General features: G+C 27.9%; 2 protein-coding genes across 5 annotated transcripts; one reads left to right on the top strand and one right to left on the bottom strand.

Annotated features, from left to right (window-relative positions):
• Window positions 1–1,724: 1,724 nt before the first annotated feature.
• Window positions 1,725–22,641, top strand: LOC100210795 (N-acetyl-beta-glucosaminyl-glycoprotein 4-beta-N-acetylgalactosaminyltransferase 1). The gene is made up of 8 exons (XM_065808963.1): window positions 1,725–3,049; window positions 6,821–6,954; window positions 7,036–7,577; window positions 7,651–7,868; window positions 19,845–20,005; window positions 21,226–21,366; window positions 21,466–21,610; window positions 21,854–22,641. The coding sequence occupies exons 1-8, from the start codon at window positions 2,482–2,484 to the stop codon at window positions 22,009–22,011; spliced, it is 2,067 nt and encodes a 688-aa protein (XP_065665035.1). The 5' UTR covers window positions 1,725–2,481; the 3' UTR covers window positions 22,012–22,641.
• Window positions 10,277–16,829, bottom strand: LOC136086697 (uncharacterized). Of its 4 annotated transcripts, XM_065808966.1 has the most exons (8): window positions 16,681–16,829; window positions 15,274–15,393; window positions 14,931–15,127; window positions 11,649–11,861; window positions 11,257–11,398; window positions 11,009–11,122; window positions 10,739–10,909; window positions 10,277–10,621 (listed from the first exon to the last, which is right to left on the bottom strand). In XM_065808966.1, the coding sequence occupies exons 1-5, from the start codon at window positions 16,769–16,771 to the stop codon at window positions 11,321–11,323; spliced, it is 699 nt and encodes a 232-aa protein (XP_065665038.1). In that variant the 5' UTR covers window positions 16,772–16,829; the 3' UTR covers window positions 10,277–10,621; window positions 10,739–10,909; window positions 11,009–11,122; window positions 11,257–11,320. The 4 variants fall into 4 exon arrangements, with proteins under 4 accessions (XP_065665038.1, XP_065665039.1, XP_065665036.1 ...); XM_065808967.1 differs by lacking the exons at window positions 10,277–10,621; window positions 10,739–10,909; window positions 11,009–11,122; window positions 11,257–11,398; window positions 11,649–11,861 and adding an exon at window positions 12,068–12,284; XM_065808965.1 differs by lacking the exons at window positions 10,277–10,621; window positions 10,739–10,909; window positions 11,009–11,122; window positions 11,257–11,398; window positions 11,649–11,861 and having other exon boundaries at window positions 13,130–15,127.
• Window positions 22,642–27,568: the final 4,927 nt, after the last annotated feature.

Here is a 27,568-nt window from a genome sequence, read left to right as displayed (position 1 = left end):
AAAATAAAATATGAAGTATATCTTAAAATTGCGCAATTCACAATGTAAACGCATTTCAATTTTTTATTAATTGTTTCATAAATATTTTTTTAAAATAAATTGTGTTTGCAAAACAAAATACATTTTTGATGGCCACAATAAACTGCAGGTAAAACAATTAATTGCAAGGCTTTTATTCTTGCAATATTAAAATTTTTCATTTTATTTCTAAATGACTTTTAAACAATAAAAAAAAATTGTACTGCAAAACCGTAAATAAAAATTATAGGAAAAGAAAAAAATCACTGACTTTTATTTATTTGGTTTGTATAGACTTGAAAAAAAAAAAATTATATTTAAATAGAACTTTAAGCAAAATTCTATTACATCAGCGCATAATTTAAAATAGTTTTGAATTAGTTTTTTTATTTAACTAGATTAAATCTATAGTTTTGTCGTAATTTAGTAAAGACAAATTAAATAAATAAAAGAAATTTTATGATGTTTTGTATTAGGCTTATGCGATATAAATTTTATGTTGACAGCAAGCCTAAAATGGGTATATTTAGGTAAAAAACTATATAAAGATTAAGGTTGTATCCAATAATTGTATTTAGAAGTCTATTATAGATGGCATCAGAATATTGTTGACCGAATAACTCAGTTTATTTTTTCATCACGTAGACGATCATCATATGGATCAAAAATTATATTGTTTTTGATCGTATGATATTAAGTAACTTTTGTTCTTTTTTGAGAGTGGTCAATACTATTTGAACTAATCACAAAATAGATAAATAAAATAAAAAGGTTAGATAAATATGCCAATACCAATATTTTTAGGTATTTCAAATAAAAGTTCATTACAAGCATAAGTATTTACTGATAAAGGGTGCGAAAATACTCAACAGGCGGCAGAGTTTTTTTAGCAATCATAAATAAACAGAAATTGTAACCGGTTGATTTTTTTATCTGCAATGCAGTTAAAACATACACTATAACATACTTACAACATACGCTAAAAGTTTTGGATTTAGATGAAGGTAAAAAAAAGCCAAATATAAACATTTTTAGTAATTTTTAGGGAGTGTATAGGTATTTGATTATACATTAATGAGGTAATGCAGCATATGGAATTTGCAAGTTGCAACTTTGTGATTTTATAAATTCCGTGTACTAATCCTCCCAATGTTTTATTTTGATAGCGCTAATAAAATATTGGGCAGCTAAAACATTGCTATTTACTACAGCGTATACTTAAGGAAGAGTTTTTTTTAAAACAAACCTTCCAAAATATTTTTATTTTCAAAAAGATATCACGTTAATCTGTTAAAAATAGCTCAAGATTGACGCTCAAAATAAAAAGCGTGTTATCTACGTCAATACCCATTAAAAGTAAAATGATAAAAAAAAAGATGTTGAAGAGTTTATAAAATTCAACTGTTGGATTAAATCCTACGTAATTTAACTTTTTGTTAATTCACGTACGTTATAACGATAAATAAACCCACGCTAGGGTAAAAAATGAAATTTTTAAAACTCAGTTATCCCTTTCAACACATTTTTGATGTGTGCAGCGTATTTTTAATGATAAACAAACCAGAAACGTAAAATCTGCGATTATTAAATTGATTTATTACATTTTTTTTTAAACATACTTTTACATAATCCTAAACTTATTTTTGTCTTATTGTTTTTAAAAGCATGAAAGAGCTAAACAAATTAAAATGTATTTATGAGAATATATTGTTTTTAAGTTGTTAAAGGCAACGTCATGAAACATCTATAGTAAATTTTTGTAAATGTTTAAAGCTATGAAATCTCTTGGGAAAAATATTACAGCTACTCTTTTGAAGATATTTTGACGAAATATAAAAGTAACTATTTTAATAATTTTTTTTTAACTTTTGTTTTTAATTATAGTTGATATTTTCAGTTAATATTTTAATGAGGATACATTTTTTAATTTTGTCCCATAATAAACAATTTTTAAAATTATAACTTTTACTTGTATAATATTCATTATTTCAGTACTATTTCAAATCGAATTATTATAAAGTTTTGCTTAATATTAGAAAGGTGATATTATAATGTGTCCGAATTAATTTTTATAGTTATACAGGAAGTAATTGTTTATTAAGTTACAAACGAAGACTAATTATTCAATTCATAATAACATTTCTTAAGAATGTTATTTAGATTTGAATATATTTTGTAAAAAACATGCTACTTTTTATCTTCAGAAAAAAGTGTAGTGAAAAGAAATTTAATGTTAAACTAATTGTATATCATTTCAATTAATTTAAAAGGTTTGTCATACTTTCTTACGATGATTTTCTGTCAAAAGTTTAGCAAACTAAATTTCATATCTAATGATAAACCTAACAGATAGATAAAACTTTTAATCAAAATCTTAAATGTTTGTGTACTTTGTTATTACATATATTATTAGAATGTAGACGTTTTATACCGTGTATAACCATTTTTATTTTGATAAAGTAGATGCTATATATAAATACAAACAAAGAAAAACTATTAAACATTAAAAAAAAAGAAAAAAACGAAAGTCGCAAGATGATGCCTTTATTAGCTGTAAAAAAACCATATAAGAAAGTTATTGTACTAGCATTAGTATTAAGTTTATTATACATTTCCATAATTAAAATTATACTAAAAGTGCCAGACGATATCAAAAACAACAATGTAAAATATGACGAAAAACCAAAAGGAAGACACGTGATGAGTATAATTTCAAACAACGAAAACTACGCAACCTTAAAGCATTCAGTGAACGTTCATTATTGGTATTACATATGCGGATATACAGTTGAAGATCTAAGAAGTCATCCTTTGTTTCCCTATTTACCGTTTCATAGAGACACTATCGATTCGTTGCACTTTAAACGAAGCGAGTTGCAATTTGGTGCACGCATTTTTGGATATATACATCCGCCAATTGATGGTTTCTACATTTTTGCTATTAGCTCAAACGATTGTTCAGAATTATGGTTGAGCAGTGATACAGACCCTTTAAACTTGGAGCTTCTGGCGCAAGTTGGTGGAAGCGCAGGTATTTTTTACTCTTAACTTTGAAATATTTGTTTTAAATATTAATATAGTTATTTTTTATTTTACATAAAAGTTAATTATTTTTTCATTACTTAAAATCTTTATTGTTCATTCTTAGAACAAAAATAAGAAAAAAATAAAAGTTTCATTGAGTGAAAAAAATATGAGTTTCATAGCAAAGAAAAATGAAACAAGTTTTTTATAGGTGAAGTCATATCCCATTTAATAGGTACGCGTAAATCCGACCTTAACGGAGCTGTTTTGTTCGTCCAAATTTTGTGCCACGCTATTTTTCAGTATTTTTAAGAGTGGCATGATATGAACATGTTTTGCTTTGTTATTTTTTTATAAACTTTTGTATCAACATAAATTTTTTTTTTAATTACTAGAATAGTTTAACTTTAAATTGAACGAAATTTATTTTTGAAAAATTTCGTTTATTTAGTTTAAAACTTCCTTGTTGTTTGTGCATTAGGTATGCATTGAAGGAATGCTGAGACTTTTTTTTTATATAACCAGACATCAGTAAAAACCTTTTTTCTTGCTACACGTCAAATTTCATAAAAAAGCACCCTCAGACACCCTACTAACTCACCCAAAATAGGTACCAATTTTTGACTTGAGTTCCGCTTTACCCACGGTTAATTGAGGAGGGCGTATCATAATAAACATTTGAACATTAATAATGTTTAAATGTATATTATTATATAAAATAACATTGAATAGTATATATAAAATATATAAAATATAAAAAAACGCAAAAAAAAAAAAATACAAAATTTCAATGAAAAATAAAAACTTTATTTAAAAAAATCTAGATTTTGAATATGTTAAAGTGTGTTATAGACGCCCTTCTAACGCCCTGCATACATCTTTCATGAATCCCTATTCTCCTTTTAAAGAACTTTCTTTTGATACTAGGTTTTATGAATTTTGATAAGAATTGACAAAGTTATGACATTTTAAGTTAAGAGAAACTTGAAATTTGGTCACGGTTTCTTAAACAAATCCATATATGAAAAATTTAGTACTTAAAACGCAATAACATTTCGTAGAATTCTTTAATTTTGATAGTTTTTTCACCGTTAAACTACTGTTTTCAAGGTCTTTCCAAAGATATATAACAGTCTAGATTTGATCAATTTAAAAATTTCGTGTCAGATACCTACATTTAAATTATTCAAAGAAAAGCTATAGACACATCCATTGAAGAAGTTCATAAAAAAAACTAGATTGATGAACTTCCAAAAATTCATATTTAAGTATATTGTATATAAATATTTATATACATTATTTATACAGTTTTTAGAGTGCCACATGACCATAGAAGATTCGACGGGTTTTTAATACTTCTATTATCTTTTTTAAAATTATTGCAACCTGGGTTTTAAAAGAAGCAAATTGTATGAAAATTTCATATAAATTTTTATATAGTTCGTATATTTATATATATATATATATCTTTCATAAAAAGGTTTTAATGATGGCATCAAATATTTTTAAATATAAAAAATATATGTTTATTGTTATAAGATTATTTGAATACAACATCTAATGTGAGGTGTAATTTAGATTTGGGTGCTGAAAAACGTTTGATGTTGATGTGGCGGTGTTGGTATAACACACCTTAATCTTAAAATGTTTTATTATTAGATATATTTCTATATTTATTAAGATAAGTTAAATTAGTATAAGACATTACTAGTATGTATAGTATAAAGTATAAAACTATGATTTAGTAGATAATAAAATTTTTTGATGTAAAAATTGAGATAGGAATAGAGCGCCTCTCCCTCTTCTCCTCAACTTCTCTACAACAGGAAAAAACATGAACTTTATTTCCAAAAAAAAATCAAGATAAAAATTATAGTTTCTGTATTTAAGATAAGATAAACAAGTATTTTTATAAAATAACAGTTGTGACTGGGTAATAAGTAACAATTATTATATTATCATAATTTAAAACCTCTTCCTATATCGACGGAATAGGAAAAGATTTTAAATTATAACGCTCTTTTGCATAACTATTTATTAAGTAATAGTTTCGCAAACTTTTTACAAATGTTTTGTTTCTACATCGGTTGCTATGGCGTTGTTACGGGAAAAAATATTGATTTGGTAGGCATAACGCCAAATTATTTTAATTTAATGTGAAAATGTTAAATTAAAAGTCTTTTTAATCTGTGAACAAAATAATTATGAGCTAAATTTATTTATTTTTTGATCCTAAGTAAAACTTAAACCTTTATTTTATGACAAAAGTTTTTTTGATTAATTGTTTATCCTTTTTGCAGATCTTCCAAATAGTTTTTCAAAGCTATACATAGTGGTAATTGAACATCATGTTTAGTATAGCTTTAAGGCATACTTAGTAGGTTTTAATTATATATAGAGTAAGTATATATTACTTGAACTACGCTAATTGCTTTTTTATTACATACACATTTTTTTTAGGTAAATAAATGCATGATTAAGAAGTTTTTTTTACCTTCTAAATTGTTTGACTTTGATAGCTCAAACTACGTAGTAAGTTACCAAGCAATTTTGACCTGTGTGTTTAACGTAAGGCACACAATGGCAAGTTTATATCATTTTTTGCAAGTTTTATATTACTACCCAGCCGGTATTTGGTCCTAAAAAGACGTCTTTTGAACGTTCAAAAGACGTTTTTTTGGAACCAAATGCCGGCTGGGTATATTACTTGCAGAAAACGATATAATCTTGTCAACAATATAAACAGTCAGTTGCTATGACTAGAATCTTTTTATTTTGTTTCTCGTCTTTCTTTTTTATTAATTCAGAGGCAACTAAAATCAATAAGTTTATTTGGTATATAATGAAAATATTTTTTTCAACACTTATAGATTTTGATAAATGTAGTATATTTATTGGTTTTATTTACTGATATAGATTTATTTAAACTTGTAAAAATGATACAGCTGTAGTTGGCTACCTTCACCTGTAGCTGACTACCATATTTTTCAGTAATTGTGATTTAACCGCTGGCATCAGTAATTTTTCAACTGTTTTTTAACATAACTTTTTAAGTTTTTAAGTTTTTAAGTAACTTTTTAACTATTAAGTTTTTAAAAGCAAATAAACGTGAGCATGATATAACATTCAAAATATACCATCTACTTTATTTATTACTTTTTTTATTATTCTTAATGTTTAAAGTATTGTCTGTTTTTTCTAACCATTACCTACATTTACGCAATCATTTACAACTACGTAATCATCTACATTTACGTAACCATCAACTCTCAGACCTTTTTTGCTATTTGAATCGATCTTTGTCTTTGAAGTCAAAATTTTTTTTCGATTTCTTATTTTCCTAGTAGTATTTCTTATTTACCTGCGCAGTACTAATTTGAAAAGGTCTATCCTTTGAAATTTTCAAATTTAAACTCTAAAGATTTTAGTAAAACAACATGGTGTTAACTTTTTATTTGTTTTTTGTCACCTTAAAACTTAACAAACTAAGTTATCAAGTTATGTGTAATTAAGATTTACATTTTATCTCAGGTATTTAACAAAAAGTATAAACAATTATAAAATATCAACGAAAAAAACTTAGAAATTAAAAAAGTTTTACAAAATAAATAATTTATATTATTTCCACAATATTTGAATTGTGTACACAAATGACATTTTAACACAACGATTAGTATTCTTTTTTTAAATTTTAATTGGGATCCTAAATATTTTTTTTGCACCTATTTCTGAAGCTCTAAAAAAATCGGTATCTTTATTACAAATAAAAATTGTTTAGGAAATGAATGGTCTTACGAGAATCAATTTGATAAATACCCTCAACAAAAATCAATGGAAATCCAACTTTATGCAGGAAAAAAGTATTTCTTTGATGTTCTTTGGAAGCAAGAAAGAGCACACGGTCACATTCAGGTTTGAACACACTTTTATAATTGTCAAAATTAAAACTTTGTTCTTTCTAAAAAATGGTTATAAATAAAAATATTCGTTTAGGTTGTATGGAAAAATCCTATTGATAGTAAATTCCAACCAATTAACGGCAAGTATCTTTCGCGGTACTATGATGACACTTATATTGAAAGTGGTCTTGTCTACCTTGATCATTTAAAAAATGACTTAAGTCTACCAGATCTCCCGAGCCATATTAAAATGTTTTCAAAGGAACAAAATAAAAAACTTAAAGATCGCTCAAAGCTTTATGAAAGAGACAGTGCAGAATTTTTATTGCTTCCACACATTGATTTTAGTGAGGTGGCAGACGTTCTTTCAACGTGCGACTATCACCCCAGCTGGATTATTGAACCTAATAGTGAACAGTCAAGAAACTTAGGAGAATATGAAGGAGTGCATTTACCACATTACTACAATATATCTACTCGAGTTTTTCCAAAAGATCAAACTTGGAATCACACATCTGAATGCGTGGGCGAGTCTTTAAAACCTTCACACTGCCAAGGAAACGAAGTAGAAGACAATGGTTCTGTCAATTGGACAGTTGACAAATATATGAAAACTCTGAGGAAAAAATTTCATAAGTATTTTTTTACTTTTAAGCTTTTTTTAGTAATTAAAATTTTCAACCGACTTTTTAAAATGTTTTTAATTTAGTCGATTTAAGTTGCATTCAATTGTAAACGTTGAAAACGCATACGACAGCGCTAAAGGCAATCGTTTTTTGATCGAGCTAGCTCTAGAAGATTCAAATGCAATGAATCAAATAAGAAGATTGTCAGTATACGTATTTCGTCCACTCAAATCAGATAATTTGTGCTATCCAAAAAACTTTCAATGGAACAAAAATGCAATGGTTCATTTGATTCTTACAGGTATTTTACCACTATGAATTACACCATCAGATTCTAATGTAATACATTGATATTTGATATATTGTATCATTATTGATATGAGATATATTATATCATTAAAAATTTGAAAAGTTATATACCAAACTACATGCATTGCAATTAGCATATGTTACTACCATTAACGTAATGATATATAATTTTTAAACTAGGTTGTTTACTTGCAGATAAAGTATTATTGAAGAAAGTTAAAAAAAAAATACTTTCCTACTGTAATTGAGGTTTGAGAATTAATTATCAACAGAGGTAATCACGAGCAACTATATTACAATTGCAAATTTAAGAAAAATCACACTAAAAATGAAGAGGCGGTAAAAAAGTTAATTGAGAAAAAGGACAAACCAATAGGGGCTGAAACTTCTCACCGCCTTTTTCATTAATGACAGGGTGTGCATGGAGCAAAAGTTGAACTATTATTGGGTTATTTTAATATAGACAATTCTTTTTATGGTAATTATATAAATTACAAATCTATAAAGTCTATAATGATCAAATAGGCAAAAAAAAATTATTTCACATAAAGACTTTTTTGACTGCAATAAAAAAAGTCTGTGAACAAAATAATAAAAGTCAAGTTTTAAAAAATGAAAATGTCATTAGAAACGTTCTGACATCAGTAAAGTCTTGCGTACAACAATCAAACAACTTAAATGCAAATTAAGGTATTGAATTGGCTCATTTAAAAGCTGCGTACCCAGCGATTATTAATTATATTTGCTTTAAAAAAAAACCTTGTTTATTAATTGTATATGCTTGAAAAAGTACAATAAGATTATTAAAAATAATGATAAAAATTAATTACATTATTTGTTACTTTGTAATATACTGATTTATTAGTGGGAGGTGCCGCAAAGTCGTCACAAAATATTTTTTGGGATACGTATAATGATACAACTATTACGTGTTTTGTTATGGTGGGAAGTTTAGTCTTTAAAACGTCATAAGTATCATTACTTGATAGTGAGGTAAGTATTAAGATTACCCAGTGAAGTAGTGTTCGTCTAGAATTCGTCAATAATTAGTCGAGTCTTGTTGAAAAATGACTAATATGTTTAACAAACAATAATTGATCAAAAATAAACGGAAGATTTAGATTTAATTTTCAAGCTTTTTACTGTATACGTTTGTTAAACATTGATTAACTGTTTACGATATTGACTAATATAAGCCAACATTGTAAGCGTCAAATCGATGTTTAACAAACGTATACATTAAAAGGTTTGTAACTTACATACATTACAAACCTTTTAATGTTACGTTTTTTAAACGTTGATTAAAATTTTTTAATATTGACAAAATTGTTAATGGTCAATATTGTAAATCTTTAATCAATATTTTTAATAAATATATAAAAGCTTGAAACATAATAACGTCTAAATCGGTAATTAAAATGATCTAAATTTTTTAAATTTCAAAAAACACATTGTTTGTAAAAAAAAAAAATTAAAGTTCTCATGTCGTAGTTTAAAGACGCTCTGTAGAAAGCTGAATTTTGCGGAATTAGGCATGTAGCCTCCTTAAGGTTATTAACCTGACGAGAATAAACCACAATATCTATTCTATAATCCATTGCTCAGACTACAACAAGTTACACATTCAAAACTACAATGCTTTACCTGTACGCTTTTCTGTATGCTATCTTTCTAAATTGGCTACCTACGACTTTAGTTTTATTTACTTCTGTTACTTTCGCTTATTTCTGTACAAATTTATTTACTCTTGGTCCATTGAAGCGGCTTATTAACTTGTCTTTGCAGACCTTGGTATGCGACCTTTGTATAACAAAACTAGAATGCATTATCTGCCCGCATTTCTTTACTGTAAAATATTTTTAGCACATAGGTTATGGTTTTAATGGCGCTACCAGGGCAGATAAAAGTTTTCAAAGTGGAGGGGCACAAAGTTAATTCAAGTTATGTCTAAATATTTAGAAATTTCAAAAAAAAAGAATAAGAAGGCCTTTTAGAAAAAAAGCCGGGGGTCAGCGCCCCTGGCCCCCGGTATCGTTGACCCTTGTTCCAGCAACCCTTTCTTGGTCCCTAGTAAATGATTGTTACCCTGAACCCGGTTCATATTGATTCACCCCGGTACTGGCGACCAAAGTTGATACAAAAATTTATTTGACCAAATGTAGTTGACCAAATGTAGCCTAATTATGATGTATAATAATAATATGTAATTAAATTTAAATACGCCACATTTAGATAAATTAAATGTGGCGTGAAAAATCGGGCTTGGTGACATGCGACACGATAGTGTTTTAGATGTCGCGTGACAAATTAAAAATTAAATGTCACGCCATACTTAAACAAATAAGAAGACCTAAGAAACGATAAAAACTATATTTTATTTGTTTTAAAAAAACTCATCAAATATATTTGCTTATATATATAAACGAATAAATTTTCATGGTTCAGTCAATATAAAATGTCAATATACCACGGCAACAGATTTCACAAGATTTTACATTTTTTGAGCCAAAGCTTATTCGTGCAATCAAATGGTAGTTGCAAGACATAATGCTGCAGTAGCCCTAAAACTCCTCCAAACGACCTTGGGTACGATAGGTCCATTATATAATAATATGCCAGAAGTTGAAGGACGTGTAGTGCATCATTATGGCGTTGTCCTATTGCAACAATATTTACTTTGTCGACAATTTTTACATTTTCGGCTAAGATGAGTCGAGGCCCAGGAGAAAAAATAATATCTTCAGCCTAAACATTTTGTAAAAAAGAAAATCATTATCTTAATCTTTTTATCTTTCTTAATTAATATTATTAAAAAATATATAATTAAAAAAACAAAATTAAACAACTTTTCGTTAAACTTACACCATCAATAACAACTGGGCACAGCACCCCTCTTCTGGTAGTGCTGTTGTGAAATTTAATCAGGGCAGGTGCAATAGGCATACCAGGATACAATTTATCAACGACTTGCATCAGCTTATCTAATGCTGTTTCTCTTTTTATAATGTTCACTCTTTCGAACTCGTCCATGATCTAAAAATATATGTAACAGTGCTATATATGTCCTACATTGTAGCACACATATAACAATCAATGATATATGTGACAAAAGTATAGTTATTGTTTTCTTACGATCTCGAGATGGAATAGATGATCTTTGTGCTCTAAATACGGCAGAGAACAGCACATATTCCTCACTAAACAACGGATGTGTTCTAAATCTGGAACTCTTTGCGCCAAAGCACACTAACAAAAAACATTGCAATAACTCTTATAACTAAATTGTTACTGTAATTACTAAAAATATAAAATATATTTTTATTATTATAAAAAATATTGATAAAAAATGATATTTAGTTTAAAATTTTATGAAGTATTACTTGGATATCATCATCAAATGAGGCATAGTTTATTCCAGAGATATTAAGCATTCTGTTTGCATTCTTAGACTCTTTTGAATCTTTTGATTTTTCGCTCACGTCGCTTACGAATAACATTTGAAACACGTTTTACAACACCACCCTGAAAAACAAAATGTAAAACTAAAAATCTTGTGTAACACATGAATATGACATGTATAAAGAATTTTAATTCAAGATTTTTTAAATCTAGATCTTTATCTTGACCAACATCTAGTTGGATTTAAATTTACCTTATTTAGGATAATGGCGTAACTTATGTTTAACTAAACATTTTGAAGAATTTATAGTGAGCCATTGGTTTGTGTGTGAAATATTTTAAAATAAAACATTAAATAATAATTCAAACTTACTGCACCCTCTTCTCCAAAAGTACAGTTTGGATATGACTCTTTCAAAAGGACAGTAACACGACAATAAAACTTCTTTCTAATGGAAGGGGTTTCCTCAGGGAGACACCTTTGGAGATGATGTGCTAATTCACTACCAATATCTTTTAAGATATGCTTGCGGCAAGGCACCAAACCATTTAAATAATTGGTGCAGTCCATCGAAAAAATAGGTAACTAGTTTTTCCAAAAAATAAAAAATTAAAAATATATATATATATATTATATATATATATATATATATATTATATATATATATATATATATATATATATATATATTATATATATATATATATATACTATATATATATATGTATATATTAAAAAATATATATATATATATATATATATATGTATATATATATGTGTGTGTGTGTGTGTGTGTGTGTGTGTGTGTGTGTGTGTGTGTGTGTGTGTGTGTGTGTGTGTGTATCTTATATATATAGGTCAGGTCAGGTTATCCTTACGTCAAGTCAGGTTAACCTGCTACTGGTAACATGTAATCCTGTGCAACCTGCTTCACGTTAACGCCAGGAAGGGCATCCGGTTGTAAAACATTGCTTCAACTAGGGGTGGTAGATTAATCGGTTAATTTAATCTAAATTAATTTAAATTAAATATAACTAATTTAAAGTTATCGATTAAATTAATCGATAACTAGTATTAAAAAATTATATATTATAATATATATATTATTATATATATATATATATATATATATATATATATATATATATATATATATATATATATATATATATATATATATGTATATATATATGTATATATATATGTATATATATATGTGTATATATATGTATATATATATGTATATATATATATATATATATATATATATATATATATATATTATATATATATATATACACATATATATATACATATATATATACATATATATATATATATATATATATATATATATATATATATATATATATATATATATATATATATATATATAAACATTCTATTGTTTAGATACTTTAGCAAGTATATATTCTGCATGCATTAATACGCTTATATAAAAATGAACGAAATAACTACAAATCTTTCTTAAAAAACACCAACAAATATACAAAATATATTCATATTCAAAACATTTATTGTAATTAAGAAACTATGAGACAATGTTTTGACCTAGGCACAACTAATATTGTGCCATCTACAGTAAATTTTGTCAATGGCCACGCAATTTGGAGATTTTCTAAAATAATTGATTTAAACATATTAGTACTTCTAACATGAAAAGCCAGTTTATGAGGTATGTAGCTGTCAATTGTCATGATACAAACTTTTACGCAACTAGGTTGAAGGTCAGTGATCTTATAAAGTTGATAAGAATCATCAATTGTCGAAATAATATCACCAACTTGGTATACAATTGAACCATTAACAATTCTTTTTTTTAAATGTTTAGTCTTTGCCGTAAAAGGATAAGGTATCAGTTGACCATTATCATCAAGGAAGTTTGAAATTGTGTTCCATCGAAGATATTGACAAACTGATTTGGCAATGTTTTTAAAGTTATGCCAGCGTACACTTTTTATTTTAGTGTGCTTTGCTTCAAAAGTCATACAAAATCGATTTTTTAGTGGACCAAATCGATGCATTTGTCCAACAAAATGAAGTAAAAAATGATGTTTTGGTATCAGATTATTTGGCCACAATAAAGAAAATGATTTGTTATGCTTTTCAATAAGAGTTTCTAAATCCAAAATAGTTCTATATGTAGTTATCGGTGACAAAGTAAGTTGAAGGATTTGTAAAAGATCAAGAAAATTAACATAATGAGGATCATTGGAATTGCTGTATTGTCCAATAAAAAGTGGAATGATACGAGCAAGAATCGAAATTTGAGCAGATGTTTGAGACCCTGAAATATCAAAGGTAGTTGGACAAATATTGGGCTTATCTCTGCCTTCAGAGTATGAATAAGGAAACTGAATAATAAAACTATTAAGTGCAGCTAATGAGTATATACGTTTTTCACAAATATGCAATCGCAGCAGAAGACATAGTTCATGGGGCACTAGTCCTTCAAGCAAAATGTGCATGGGATCGTGTGGTGCGTTTTCAATAATACCAAAAGCGGTGATTAATAAAAGTGCACTCTCATAATTTATGCCATAAAATCTTGACTAATAGAGTTTAGATTTTTTACTTGTCACACTCTTGAAATCTTTGATATGTTGATGGTGGTTTGCTTGAATACGTAACATACACAAATCTTTTCTGTAAATTGATGACATTTGTATATTTGTGGTAAGACATGTACGACAGCATCTAAATACATTTGGTGCAAAGCTGGTTTTAAATCCACAAATGTGATTTGAAGCTAATGTATCTCCCAAATATATAACAAATTTTAAAAATAGTTTTACACAACCAATCGTTGAATTAAAAGTAACACCATTATTCAAAAGATTACAGGAATTAATAAAATCTTCTAAGTACTGAAAATAAGCCCCTTTTTTATTAGACTTAAATAACTTTACAGGCACAACTGCAAGTGGAAAAACTGATATTAACGTAGAACGCATATATGATGGCAAGGAATGAAATTGAACATAGAAAATAGTTAGTTTATGAAGTTTTCTGTGTTTGCCAATAGGGTTAGCTAATTCTATATCGTCACAATATAAACTAAGAGAAAATTCTAATGGCTTGTGAGTAGAGAAATTTGTACGATATTTTGATTCAGCATCTTTCCTACTTAAAAGCTCTACAAACTCATCAATTTTCAAAAGAAAATTAATAATGTCAAATAGTAAAAAATTATAACCTTTGCCACCATCAAACAAAACTTCATTTATTTTCAAAATGTCAAACAAATCATTTAAAAATTTTTCTCTTTGATATTTATTACTAAGGATATCCACTTGTAAAAAATACTTGTCAAAAGTATAAAAATGCTCTTCTTTTATTAACTTCCGAATATTAAGTAAAATATTGGCGGAATACTAAATATTGTATTGACAGTTGTTGAAGGCACTCTCAACTGACCACATAGTTTAATTGCTAATGTTGTTTGCGAGTCTATTTTTATCTTTGGAAAAGGTAAAACTGCTTTTTCATTTTTTTTGCAAATGTGCCTTGATACTCCTCTTGTTGATTTGAATGAGGCATTAAAAATTTTACAAACAATTTTACATATTGAACTTATACCTAAATGTCTGTCGATATGTGCATTATTTTCCGACATAAATTCACAGCTACATACCTTAACTCCAATCTCTAGAGAAAGTGGAGACTGGACAGTAGCTCGGACATTCATACTTTGTGGCTGTAAAATAAACGATGATTGTGGCAAGCTTTTACTTGTACCAGGAGAATTTTCTTGGCTATAAATTGGAACAGAGTTTAACATTTGAAGAAATGTCGGTTTGTATGATATTCTTTGGAATGATGGGTATGATTCTGAAAAACATGAAATATAATTATCATATATTAAACATAAGATAAGCATAAGGAAATAATAATATTATTAGTTTAGAACAAACTTTTAAAATAATTAGAAAAAACCGGACATAATGATTTTAGACTAATTTATAGTAAATTTTTACCAATAACCTTGACAACGATTTCACATGGATTAGGAAGAGCAACTATCATCTCATCTTCTAACACCATGTCAGAAAACATCAAATCAAAGTCATCTGGCAATACATTGATCTTTGAGGACACTACAACAAAAAATTATTTTTGTATATTTTATGCATAAATTGGGTAAAACTATGACTATTCTATTACAAACTAAGTTTAACTAAACAACATTAGATAGTAATATCTTTAGGCATAGAATACAATATTAGTATAAAAATAGCAATTAGATTATTTAATAGATAATATTTTACAAATTGTACTTTAAGCTTAATTTATAATTTTACTTTGATAATGCTATTGACACAAATTTGGAAAATATATACTAAAAGTAAAATTATTATCTTAAAATTGAAAAAACATGTTCTTAACTGTAACTATGTATACTTAAAGGTATTAGCATATGTATCTATTGTAATTATTACTATTGTGTGTTGACTTGATTAGTTTATACAATTTGTGAATAACCTTGTCTGTAAAAACATTTAACAGAAAAAAATGGATTCAATGATTGATTAAAAATGCAGCTGGGTTTTCAACTAATTCATTTCTGCCAAATGTAAGAGTTAAATTATGTAAACTCTACAGTTTACTAGTTTAGATAATCTTAAACAAAAATACCAAAATAAAAATTAAAAACTAAACCTGTTATCAGTTATATGGAGTTTTAAAAACTAAACCTGTTATCAAGTTATCAGAACAAATTCTAGAATAATTTAAATCGAAATTTAACTTTTCAGGTTTTACTGCAATAAACCATTTACTTTTAGTGCAATAAAAGTAAATATTTTAGTGCAGCAAAAAACAAAAAAGCAGGACTTAGATGATATCAAAATTATACCAATAGATAAATTAAATTTATATGACATAACAATCAATGTATTTGAACAATCGTTATTTAAACTTCTATTTTTTTAAGAAAAAGCTAGTGAGGCCAGGTCACACAGAAACTGTGACACAAATAGCCTAAAAAAAATTTTTTTTAACAATAACAATTGTAAATAATCGATTGGCAGTCCAATTGCGAATAATAGCAATGTACACAATGACATTGTGTAAAGATAATCATTTTCATAGCGTATGCCATTGTACGAGCTTGAAATACTCAATGATGTATTAAGGATAACAATTATAAATTAAGAATAGATATTCCTATTATATCATTGAAAATACTTATCTCAAATCTGTTATTAACTTATTTTACTGTCATAAGTTATGACAATTTATGTAGAGTGTATTTTTAGCTAATATTTTAAACATTAATTTTAAATTTTACCGAGTTTTTACAAAAAAAATTTAACTTTTTATTACACCATTAATAATTAATGGAATGTAATAAAAAGTAAAACTCGTTGCAAAGTAATATTTACCTTTAGATTTAAGCGTGAACAAATTATCATCTACAGCCAAAACCACTGGCATAAATTTTAATAAATAGGAAATTTTAATTCTTTTAGACATTATAGTCACATAATAACCACGAAAAATTAATTAATGTGATATTTCTTTTTTTCTCTGCGGAAACTATGTTTTAATAGTCACGCGGCATTTAGCGCGTGGCGCGAAATTTATTCGTATGGCGTGACATTTAAACAATTATACACTCCGTGACATTTATAACTGCTTGTAAACTGTAAATAGTCGCGCGACTTAGATCATTTATGTGTAAAGATTTAAAAGTGGCGTGAAGTTTAAACATTTTGCTGGGACATTTAAGAATTTGGCGTGACATTTTTTACAGTGTATAAAAGTACTGTCGAGATATCCTACATATATCTTGGCAATACTTTTACATAATAATCTTTCTATATTATGCGCCTAATACCAAAAAAGATGTTAACGAGTGATGCGGAAGTTATCGGACAAAATAAAAACGTCAATAACTTATTTATAAATAAAAAAACAAACTACTATTATATTTTTTTTTTAAATAAAGCATTTATCTTTTAATAAAAATATATTATCTTTTATATGAAAAAATACCACCATCTGCAATTGATCTCAATTTTGCTCTGACGCCTTTCATATGCGACTGTAAAAAGTTTAAATCAATTTCTTGTAGTTTTAGTTTAATGCGATCAATCAAAACTTGCTCTGCTGAAGCTTGCCAATCTCCCTCGTAAACATTCTGTGCCAAATGTCCCCAAAAATTTTCAATTGGTTGTGCTTGAGGCACATTTGGGGGATTGGATTCTTTATCAACGTAATAGACATATTGGTCCATCCAATTTAGAGAATCTTTAGAATAATGAGAACTTGTTAAATCTGGCCAAAATAAATAGTTAAAGTCTCCATGATACTTGTGAATAAATGGAAGAAGTCGCTTTTCTAAACATTCATTAATATAGATTGATGAATTGATCGCTACAGCCTTGGAAGTGCGAAACAATGGCTCGGACACACCACCGTCAGATATGGCTATCCACATTAATAATTTTTTTGGAAACTTCTCTTTTCCTATAAAACGAACACTTTCTGGGCATGTCTTTTTGTTGTTTGTGTAGTACCCAGAATTTCCAGGCATGTTGTCCTCTGCAAAACAAAAGTATTTTTCGTCATCGATGACTAGAAGCGATTTTGTGTTATAGAGTTGGTTAACTAGTTTCCTGCTTCTTTTCTTTGCCTTTATTTGTTGTTCTATAGTGTATTTTGGAGTCTTTTCACGTTTTCTATATTTAATATTCATTTTTTTAACTGACGACCAACTGTCGGTTGATTTACACCGAATTTAATACCTATTTTTCTCTGACTGACCCCTTTTCGATTGTTGACAAGTCTCGTTAATTCGGTTTTCTTTTCTCTAGTCCAGAATGTCGGACGACCAGGGTGCTTTCTATCAGAAAACGATTGAACAGTTTCAAGTCTTTTTAGGTTATCATATATTGTACTTCGAGCAAATCCTTCCTTTTCAAAATGATTTTCATTTTTTTTTTTTTTTTATATTAGCTTTATTTACAAAAAACATTTTTAGTCGCTTTTTAAAAGATTCTCGTTCAGCTGCATTTAACCTCATTTTAAATAATTGTGTTTCAAATAATAGTTTATATTTTATAGAACGTGTATGCCTACGCATAAAACCACAAAACTAATTATTATGCTCAAATAATGAAATTAGGATTTGTCCGATAACTTCCGCATCACCCGTTAATATTATAAACATGGCAAAAATTAATTTTGCACTTATAAACTTTATAAGTGCAAAACAAAATTAATTTTTACATGCGCATACACAAATCTATTAATTGGTATTGATGTGGCTGGAATTTTTTTATTTTTAAGTCCGTTTTTACGGTTACGATTTTTTCAAATATTTTTTATAGCGGATGCATTTTTGTCATAAATTATTTCCAATACTTAGCAAAATATTTAGCCACAAATATTTAAATTTTCAATGGCAAAATATTTAAGTTTTTAATTTAATTTATTCGCAATCAATAAAATTTACAATTTATTGACAAAGAGCGGCACGCCAAGCCGTTCTGCAATGAAAATTCTTTAGCGTTCAAAAAGTTATAGTAAAGATAGTTTGTGTTTAAGCTCACCAAATCTAAATTTGTTTAGATTTGTTGAGCTCACTGCGTTTTGGCTTAAAGCGTGGTTATGGTTCCACCAACCGTGTGGTCACGTTTGGTGAGGAAGTTGTTTCTTTCCGCGCAAGTTTAAAACAAGTTGTGCTTTGAGTTGTTTGGTGTGCCTGCGAGCTCTAAAACTTTATATTGAAAATGTTATGTTTGGTTGTTGTTGAGGGACCGCAAAGTTGATTATGCCAATGTTGCTGTTAATTTTGTATTTTTCAATAATATCTCCTTTTGCTAGCCGTTCAGTTAGCGTTGTCAGTTAAATCTTGATAGCCGCTGAGAGTAGGGTTAGTGCTTTATGGTAGAAATTTGTTCATGGCTCGGTATTGACTTTGCACGTGTTTGGCTATATCTTGACCATGAAATGGCTTGTACCTAAAATTTCAAGTGTGGGCGACGTATGATATATACAATGCGCACCATACTACAATACTACGGCCTCAAAAAGCACTCTTGAGCATGTCAAGCATACTGTTAATAATAACTGTTTTCTGACCTTTAAATTATCATTCATTACAACACCTTTTCAGAGGTTCATTGTGTATATTGCAGTTGATATTTTATTGTTTATGAGACCGGTGTCCGTTGCACTTATTAACATTAAAAGATATAAATCATGTGTGTGACCACTTTACTGCTTTGTTAATATTGCTTTGATAACCCCGATTGTTTTACAGTTGTCAGCAGACATATTGAAATGGTGTAGTAATTTGTCTGGTAGACCATTTATGTAGATGAGAAATAGAAGTGGACCGAGATCAAATCCTTATAACATACCGCATAAGATTGTCTTCCATTCAGATTTGTTAATATTCAGATTGTTATTTGTAATAAGGTTAATAAAAAATTTGCGTATATAGTGAACGCAAACATATTGTATTTTACAGCACATTGTTTTTTTGTTATATAACAGCTTGTTTATTAAAACTTATAATATAATTGAGTTATTTTTTTAGTTAAAAACCAAGGAGCCTGGGTACAACAATACGTTGAATCTTTATCAAATATATATGCTAAAACTAAAGACGAAAACTTTAATTTGATTATTATTGACTTTGAAAGTTTTGACGTGAATATCACAGAACTAATGAAACGCAGTATTCTTCCTCATTGGCAGGTATAGCAATTTTTTTAGATTAAAATAACAAAAAAAAATTATTTAGTTTTGGTGTATAACTATTCAAAATTAAGAATTAAATATATAAATAAACAATTTAACAGTCCTGGATGTAACAATTAAGAAATAATAATTACGGCTAGGACCTTTAAAAGTCGTAGCTTTTAAGAATACTATTGCAGATTGAACCTTTTAAATGACATTTAAAAGGTTCAATCTGCAATAGTATTCTTAAAATACTTTTTATGTTTACAACTTTTATGAACTATAAACTTATCATATATTTTATATATCGCCGAGAACGACCGAGAACCACCGAGAAGGAGGCTGTATGCCCATATTTTGGGTTTCCGAGAAAATAGAGTTTTAGATTTTAGAATGTAAAGGTTTTCTGAACTGAACGCAATAATGTTTGCTGACAATACAAATTTTCTCCTTTCAAAATATTTCCTCTACAAAAACATGCATGTAGATCTATAAAAGAAAAAGAATATGAACATGCAAAACTATTCATGATACAAATGAAAACAAAATTATTTATATGTAATTAGTATTTAGATGAACGCTTAATTTTATGTAAAAATACTATAACAGCATGATTCTATTCAACCATGGTAATAAATTTACAAAAAATGGGAACAAAAGCACTTTGGAAATGATAAAACAATGAAATACTTGTAATTAACAAGTATTTCATTGGTTAATTCACAATGAGTCAATAGGTTTTCTGAAGTCAACTGTATCCTCTTGGAGCCTAAGCCTGTTTTTATAAATCCTTTTTTTTTTTAATGTAAACGTTTTTATTTTTATTTTTTTTTATAATATGAATAGCAAAATGTAATTTAAAAAAAAAATTAACGAACTTGGTTAGTTAAATCTCAAAGTTTTGATACAAACAGAAAAGCTAAAACTAAGTTTTGGCACAAGCAAAAAAGTTAAAACTAAGTTTTAATACAAACATAAAAGTTAAACTAAGTTTTGAAACAAACAAAAAAGTTAAAACTTAGTTTTGATACAAAAAGAAAAGTTAAAATTAACAAAATTAAATGTTAAAACTAAGTTTTTATACAAACAGAAAAGTTAAAACTAAGTTTTAAAACAATTAGAAAAGTTAAATCTTAGTTTTGATGCAAATAGAAAATTTAACAAGTTATATTAAAACTACTAAATAATTATAACGAGCAATTTACCCATTTTTAAGCAACTCCGATAATTTTTAGGTTATAACACAAACTGGCCGATTTCATAAAACATCTGCTATTCAAAATGCTATTAATTCGATAAAGGAACAAGACAGCATTGCTTTGCAGACAGATTTGCATTTGGAGTTTCCTTTAAACTTTATTGACGACTCACGGAAGGTATAACGTTGTTATAAACAGTATTTTTTTTTTAATTATTTTTAATACTGTTTAACTTTATTATTCTTTGAAAAAGTTTGATAACCAATTTTTTTTTAGCATTGCGTCCAAGGAAAAATGGGTTATACTCCACTTTTAATGAGATTAGCTTGTGGAAGGTACATTCATAATGCTGCAGGATTCTGGGAAGCCTTTGGATATGGCATATTTGGAATCTTTAAGAGTGATTGGGATTATATGGGAGGTAGGTTTAGAATAAGTCAGATTCAGATTCAAAGTCATAAGTTAGAGAGCTTTTTAAAATACCATTACAAGTATTTAAGAAAAAATAACACTTTTTTGATTTATCATGCCCTCTCTTTTTCATACAAAAAAAAAAAACGTTTACAAAATTTAGATGTACTTAGTGCGAAATGCTACCGCGTTAGTTATATTTATGTGAACGCAAGGAGTATATTAGATTATTATTATTACTTCTTATATTTAGGTATGGATGTTGAAAAGTTTCAAAATAAGTGGGGAGGAGAAGATTGGGATTTTGCAGATCGCGTCATAAAAAGTGGTTTAGAAATCGAACGTCTTAGAGTGCCATATTTCTTTCATTACTTTCATACTAAAAAAGGAATGTGGGATAACAGCTTTTAAAAAAACTAGTACAAATAACAAAATTAAATTTTTTCAAACAAGGTGCTTTGGAAAGTGATAAACTATTTTTTTTTTAAATACTTTGATTGAAAAAAATCTGACTACGATTTTCTTAAAAATTAACAATTACATAAAAAACTTGATATTATAATATATTATTTATAATTCTAGTAAAGAAAAAAATTTCAAAACATTTTCAAGAAGCAGAATAACAACTGAATATTTACTATATTATATATTAATTTATTACCATAAATTTATATAAAAGTTAGATACTAAATTTTGAGTAGTATAATGTTATTAGAGTCAATGCAAATGTGTGTTTGCGGAGGAAAGTAGCATCTCCCTAATAATTTTTGAAGAACTTTGAAAAAAAAGAAGTCATCAATTTACAACTTTATAAACTAGTTGACAACTTCAAGAAAATAAAGATCTTTTTCCAGTCAGAAAAAAAGCTTTCTAATCAGTCCCGCCTTTCTCCTCGCACACACACAAACATATTGTCATTTATTTGGCTTTGGGAATTATATATTACTAGAATTAACACAGTTTGTAATATATAATTTAGGTAATAATTTATTATTCAAATTGTTAATAAGATTTTTTTAATAGAATACTTTTACTAATAAATATTTTGTTTTATTATTGTTCTAGAGTGTTTAAGAAGAACAAAACCGTTTTTAAAAATCCAATAGGAAATACCAAGTTAAAAAAAAAACTTAAAAAAAGCACAGAGAAGCTCCATAAGCTAATAATAAGTTATAAGTACGAGTGCTTATCATAAGTACATCTTACTTTTAAACTTTTTAATTCGGCGAATCATTTTATGGTGTCATTATTTATAAATATTAACTCCGAAAAAAAGTTGTTTTTACCAATCAGGGATTGTAATATCTGGGAAAGTAAACTTGTTGATTTAGGCATTTGCAGGGTTTTTACTGCTCTTTAACAAGATTGCATGTACACTGGAAAAAAGGAACTTTAAAATGAAAACCAATTATAGTAATAAGTAAAGATTCAGCATAAAAACTTTTGCTTTTTTTTCAGCAGTTGTAACAGCGTTACTACGTAAACTGTATCTACAATACTGCGATTGTTTTTATTATGAACTACAATACTGCGATTGTTTTTATTATGAACTACAATACTGCGATTGTTTTTATTATGAACTACAATACTGCGATTGTTTTTATTATGAACTACAATACTGCGATTGTTTTTATTATGAACTACAATACTGCGATTGTTTTTATTATGAACTGCAATACTGCGATTGTTTTTATTATGAACTACAATACTGCGATTGTTTTTATTATGAACTACAATACTGCGTGGAAAAAAGTATCTACAATACTGCGATTCACTTTGATTTCAGGCCATATACTTTAAACATTTATATACAGCATTCACATTTAAAGACCAAATGAAACATGCGATTACTCATTATGAGCAAAATGATATCTGTATCAAATATTTGCACACTTTGCTTTAGAAAAATGTATGTCTATCTTGTCTTTGAAAAAAATTGTTTTAGCTTATAACAGCTGCATCTGTCAACAATTTTGACAAATGCATCTCCTGTTATAAGTTGAAAATTAGCTATGCAAACATATGATGGGCACCCAACCATCAAAACTTAAAAAATTTATAGCTTACAAAAGCATTCTTGCAGGATTATTAAAACATTTAAACATTTAAAATTTTTTAGGGGATACCTAAAACACAATCGTGTCGTTTTTTTACCAAGCCCAATTTAACAGGACATATTTCAATTCAAAATTTATTATTTATACCGGTTTTTTTTATTATGTTTTTTTTTATATGTCTAAAAGGCTCTGGTCTAAAGCTTTACGAGGAATCGCACCAAAACACAAGCTCTAAATGGCACCAAAACACAAGCTCTAAATGGCACCAAAACACAAGCTCTAAATCTACTTATTAAATTTTTTCTTGAACATTCATAAATGGATGTCATTAAATCATTCAGCAACTTAAAGAAATCTTCTTTTGGTAACGTTGCTATTTTTTTACCATAAGAAGTAAGTTTGCAATCCGGAAGTATACTTCTCCATGCTTTTTTAATTGTGCAAAGAATGCAACATTAAGAGGTTGAAGCAAATGGGTTGAATTGAACAGAAGGCATATGAATCTAATGTTATGTTTTTCACAAAAATGAATAACTTTATGACTTAAATGGGAAGAGATATTGTTACCTATTAATACTTTTTTCCCAGTTTGTTTCTTAATGCACGGCAATAATGTTCGAAAAAACCAATCCTCAAAAGTAACTTCATCAAACCAGCCAGATTATTAAAGCGAGATTTTTTGGACCATGTTTTATCCATAAATCGTATAAATGTGTGCTTTTAAAAATTGTGTATGTTGGAAGAATTTCTTCATCACCATTTCCATAAAACATTAAAGAGAAACAAGCCTTACTGCTATTCATTCTCTCAGGGTACTTTTTTTTGTTATGAAAAGTTCCACGTTTCATAACAACTTTTTTATTTCCAGGGTCATCACGCAAATTAGTTTCATCATAATTCCAAATGTTACAAGGTGGAATTCCTTCAAGCTTAAGTCTAATATGGTCAAAATAAATTTTTAATTTTTCTTTGTTTATAACTCCACGTTTTCTTTTAATATTTGCTGCAATTCTATGGGCTAACTGTGAACGTTTCATAAAACTTGAGACCCAATCATAACCAGGAACATTCTTTTTCAATATTTTTACAGAACAATTTTGCGATTTTAAATAACCAGCTACTAACATTTTAACATCAAGTTTATTTAATGGAAATCCCCAACCAGACATAACCTTGATTCTAGATGAAAATAACTGCTCCTCATCATTAGTAAATTTTTTTTTTTTTTTTTTTTTTTTTGTTATTCACCTTCTCAAGGCCGATAAAGCCACTACAGATGAGGAGGCTACTTAATAGTGGTTATAACCCTCTCTCAACTCTATAACTCCGAAACACGAACCTTGACGAACAAGGCCGCTGCGCGGAGAAACAAGTTGAGCGCGGTACTACCAGGGACGTGGTGGGGATCGAACTTGGAACCTCAATTTACCGGGTTGAAAATTTGAAGGATTTTTTTAAATCAAATTAACATCATTTAACACATGAGTATCATAGACAGTAAATATGGTTGGTGCACCAATGCATTTTTATGCTTTGACTTCATTTTATTATGTATAGTGCTTCTTGGTATACTAAACCTTTTTAAGGCTTGACGAATAGACATACCTTCATTAATTGCACCCATACACTCTTTCAAAAGAATGGTATTAGAATAAGTGTTGCATGCACGTTTTCCAACACTATGCTTATTATATTTACGAGGCATTATGCTTTAAACAAAAGTAAATATAAACAACACAAGCAAACTGCAATGCAGTAATTTATTAAACTATTATATAATTTTATTAAATTGCAATTAAATTTAAAAAAAAGTGTCTATAAATTTTAATTTTGTTATAAAGTTAATAAAATTATGGTTTAGCAACAACGACAACAAATAGTTTAAAAAGAAAATATACTTTTTGTAAAATCCTTAAATATATTCATGCTAAAAACCGTTTTTCAAAATAAATTATTTGGATAACATGCTTCAAAAAAATATTATAGTTATAATAAATAACGATCAGACTACTTAAAAATGAATATTATTTACTTGGCCAAAGTTACCCCAAAAGAGTATAAACCTACGGGGTAACTTTGACCACCCTGTAAAAAAACCAGAATGTTGTTACATAAGCCAAAAACTTTTCGCTAAATTTTATCTGAACGTTTGTCTTTAAAATAGACGAAAAACTTGTTTTGATCAAAGAAAAATTTAATCTGAAGCTTGATTGCCGCGAAAAACTCAATCTTAATCTTCATGCCGCAATATTCCGTTTTCCAAAATATGCGAGATCTTGTTGTAAATCTAGTCGTTGATTAAGCGAAAACTCAATCTTAAGCTTCATCGTTAATAAGAGTTAATCGAAACACAATACAACCAATTTTAAGGAGGTATGATCGAACGAATTCAATACTTCCTGGTTCTAGAGGTGGCGCTCGTCACGTTATTTATAATGAAGAAATTAGAAGAAGAATTGAAGAGCTTATAAACGATGATACAACAACAACTATAATTAAAATTAAATATGCTTTAAATGTAAATGTATTAATTACAACTGTCTGGAGATGGGTGACCAGTCTTGGATACACATATAAAATTGCTCGACCAATTTATGAAAGAAGAAACAACAATGATGTAAAAAATCTTCGAATTGAATATATTAGGTGGTATACTTCAGTCTTTCTAATGAAAGTTGATTTTGATTTACACGTGTTTCGTAGTCATTCATGGGCAAGAAGAGGAGTAACACCAAACCCGATCATTCGCCCTAGGCAGCGATGATATTGGTCGCCTATAGTTTAAATATTATTCACTGCGAAGCTGTCAGTGTGTCAGTCACACTGACAGCTTCGCAGTGAATAATATTTAAACCACAGTTTTTTTTAAGAATATATAGATGAAGTTGTACAAGTTTTAAGGACAGAGGAAGAATTTACCCTAGTGATGGATAATGTCAGAATCCATCGTGATGTTGAAATGAGGGCCCAAAACATTCAAACAATATATTATACCATATTCACCATTCTTGAATCCGTGTGAAGAGATTTTTTTTATCTTAAGAATAACGTGCAAAGAAATACGGCCCCAGCTAGAAGAAATGAACTAATTAGAGGCATGCTTATCTATTCCTAATGTTAACGTATTGAACTATTACTCACACTGCGAAAGCTTTTTCGAAGCGTGTCTTAGGTCAGATGACATACCTCGACAGTAGTTGGAAAATAAACATTATATTTTAAATAAAATAAAATTTTAAATAATTTCAGAAAATTGAATAAAAAAAATAAAAATACATATTAAAATAATGTATATTAAAATAAAACCTTTTTTTTTTGAATAATATAAAATGTTGAGATTGCGCATGCGTTAAATGTTTTAATTGAAATTACGATTGTTTTCATTGATTGTCATGATGCTTTAAATGTCATAGTTGTTTTAAATGAATGTCATGGTTGTTTTTAATGGATGCAAAAACCGGTATTTAATGATCAAATAAAAACAATAAATTTCGAATGGGTTTGGTATTTTTAGTCTACACGACGAGTTTAACAGTCAATATACCGCAACACTTTTCACAAAATTTTGCATTTTTTTAGCCAAAGCTAAGCCATATATAGTTATTGGAAGCCCAGGATGAAAGACCATCCAATTATCACATTGTGTTACAATATAATTTCATTGTCCTAATTCCTAATCGTTCCAAAACAATCTGCTCATACTCTCCTAAAAAAACTTATAAAACTTGCTTGATACCTTTGCAATCTACTTTTTTATTAGTTTTTGGGTAGTAATACCTGACTCATTAACATTCCTAACTTTCTCTGAACTAATAATGTACTGGGCTAATAAACTTTTTAAATTCTCAAAAAAGTAGCCTACATTGTTCCAATTGAAGGCAATAGCACATGCATATTGATATGCAAGTTGT

The sequence above is a fragment of the Hydra vulgaris genome, chromosome 11, assembly GCF_038396675.1.
Source record: "Hydra vulgaris chromosome 11, alternate assembly HydraT2T_AEP".
Classification (NCBI taxonomy): Eukaryota; Metazoa; Cnidaria; class Hydrozoa; order Anthoathecata; family Hydridae; genus Hydra; species Hydra vulgaris.
This window is presented reverse-complemented; position numbering and strand designations above follow the sequence as displayed.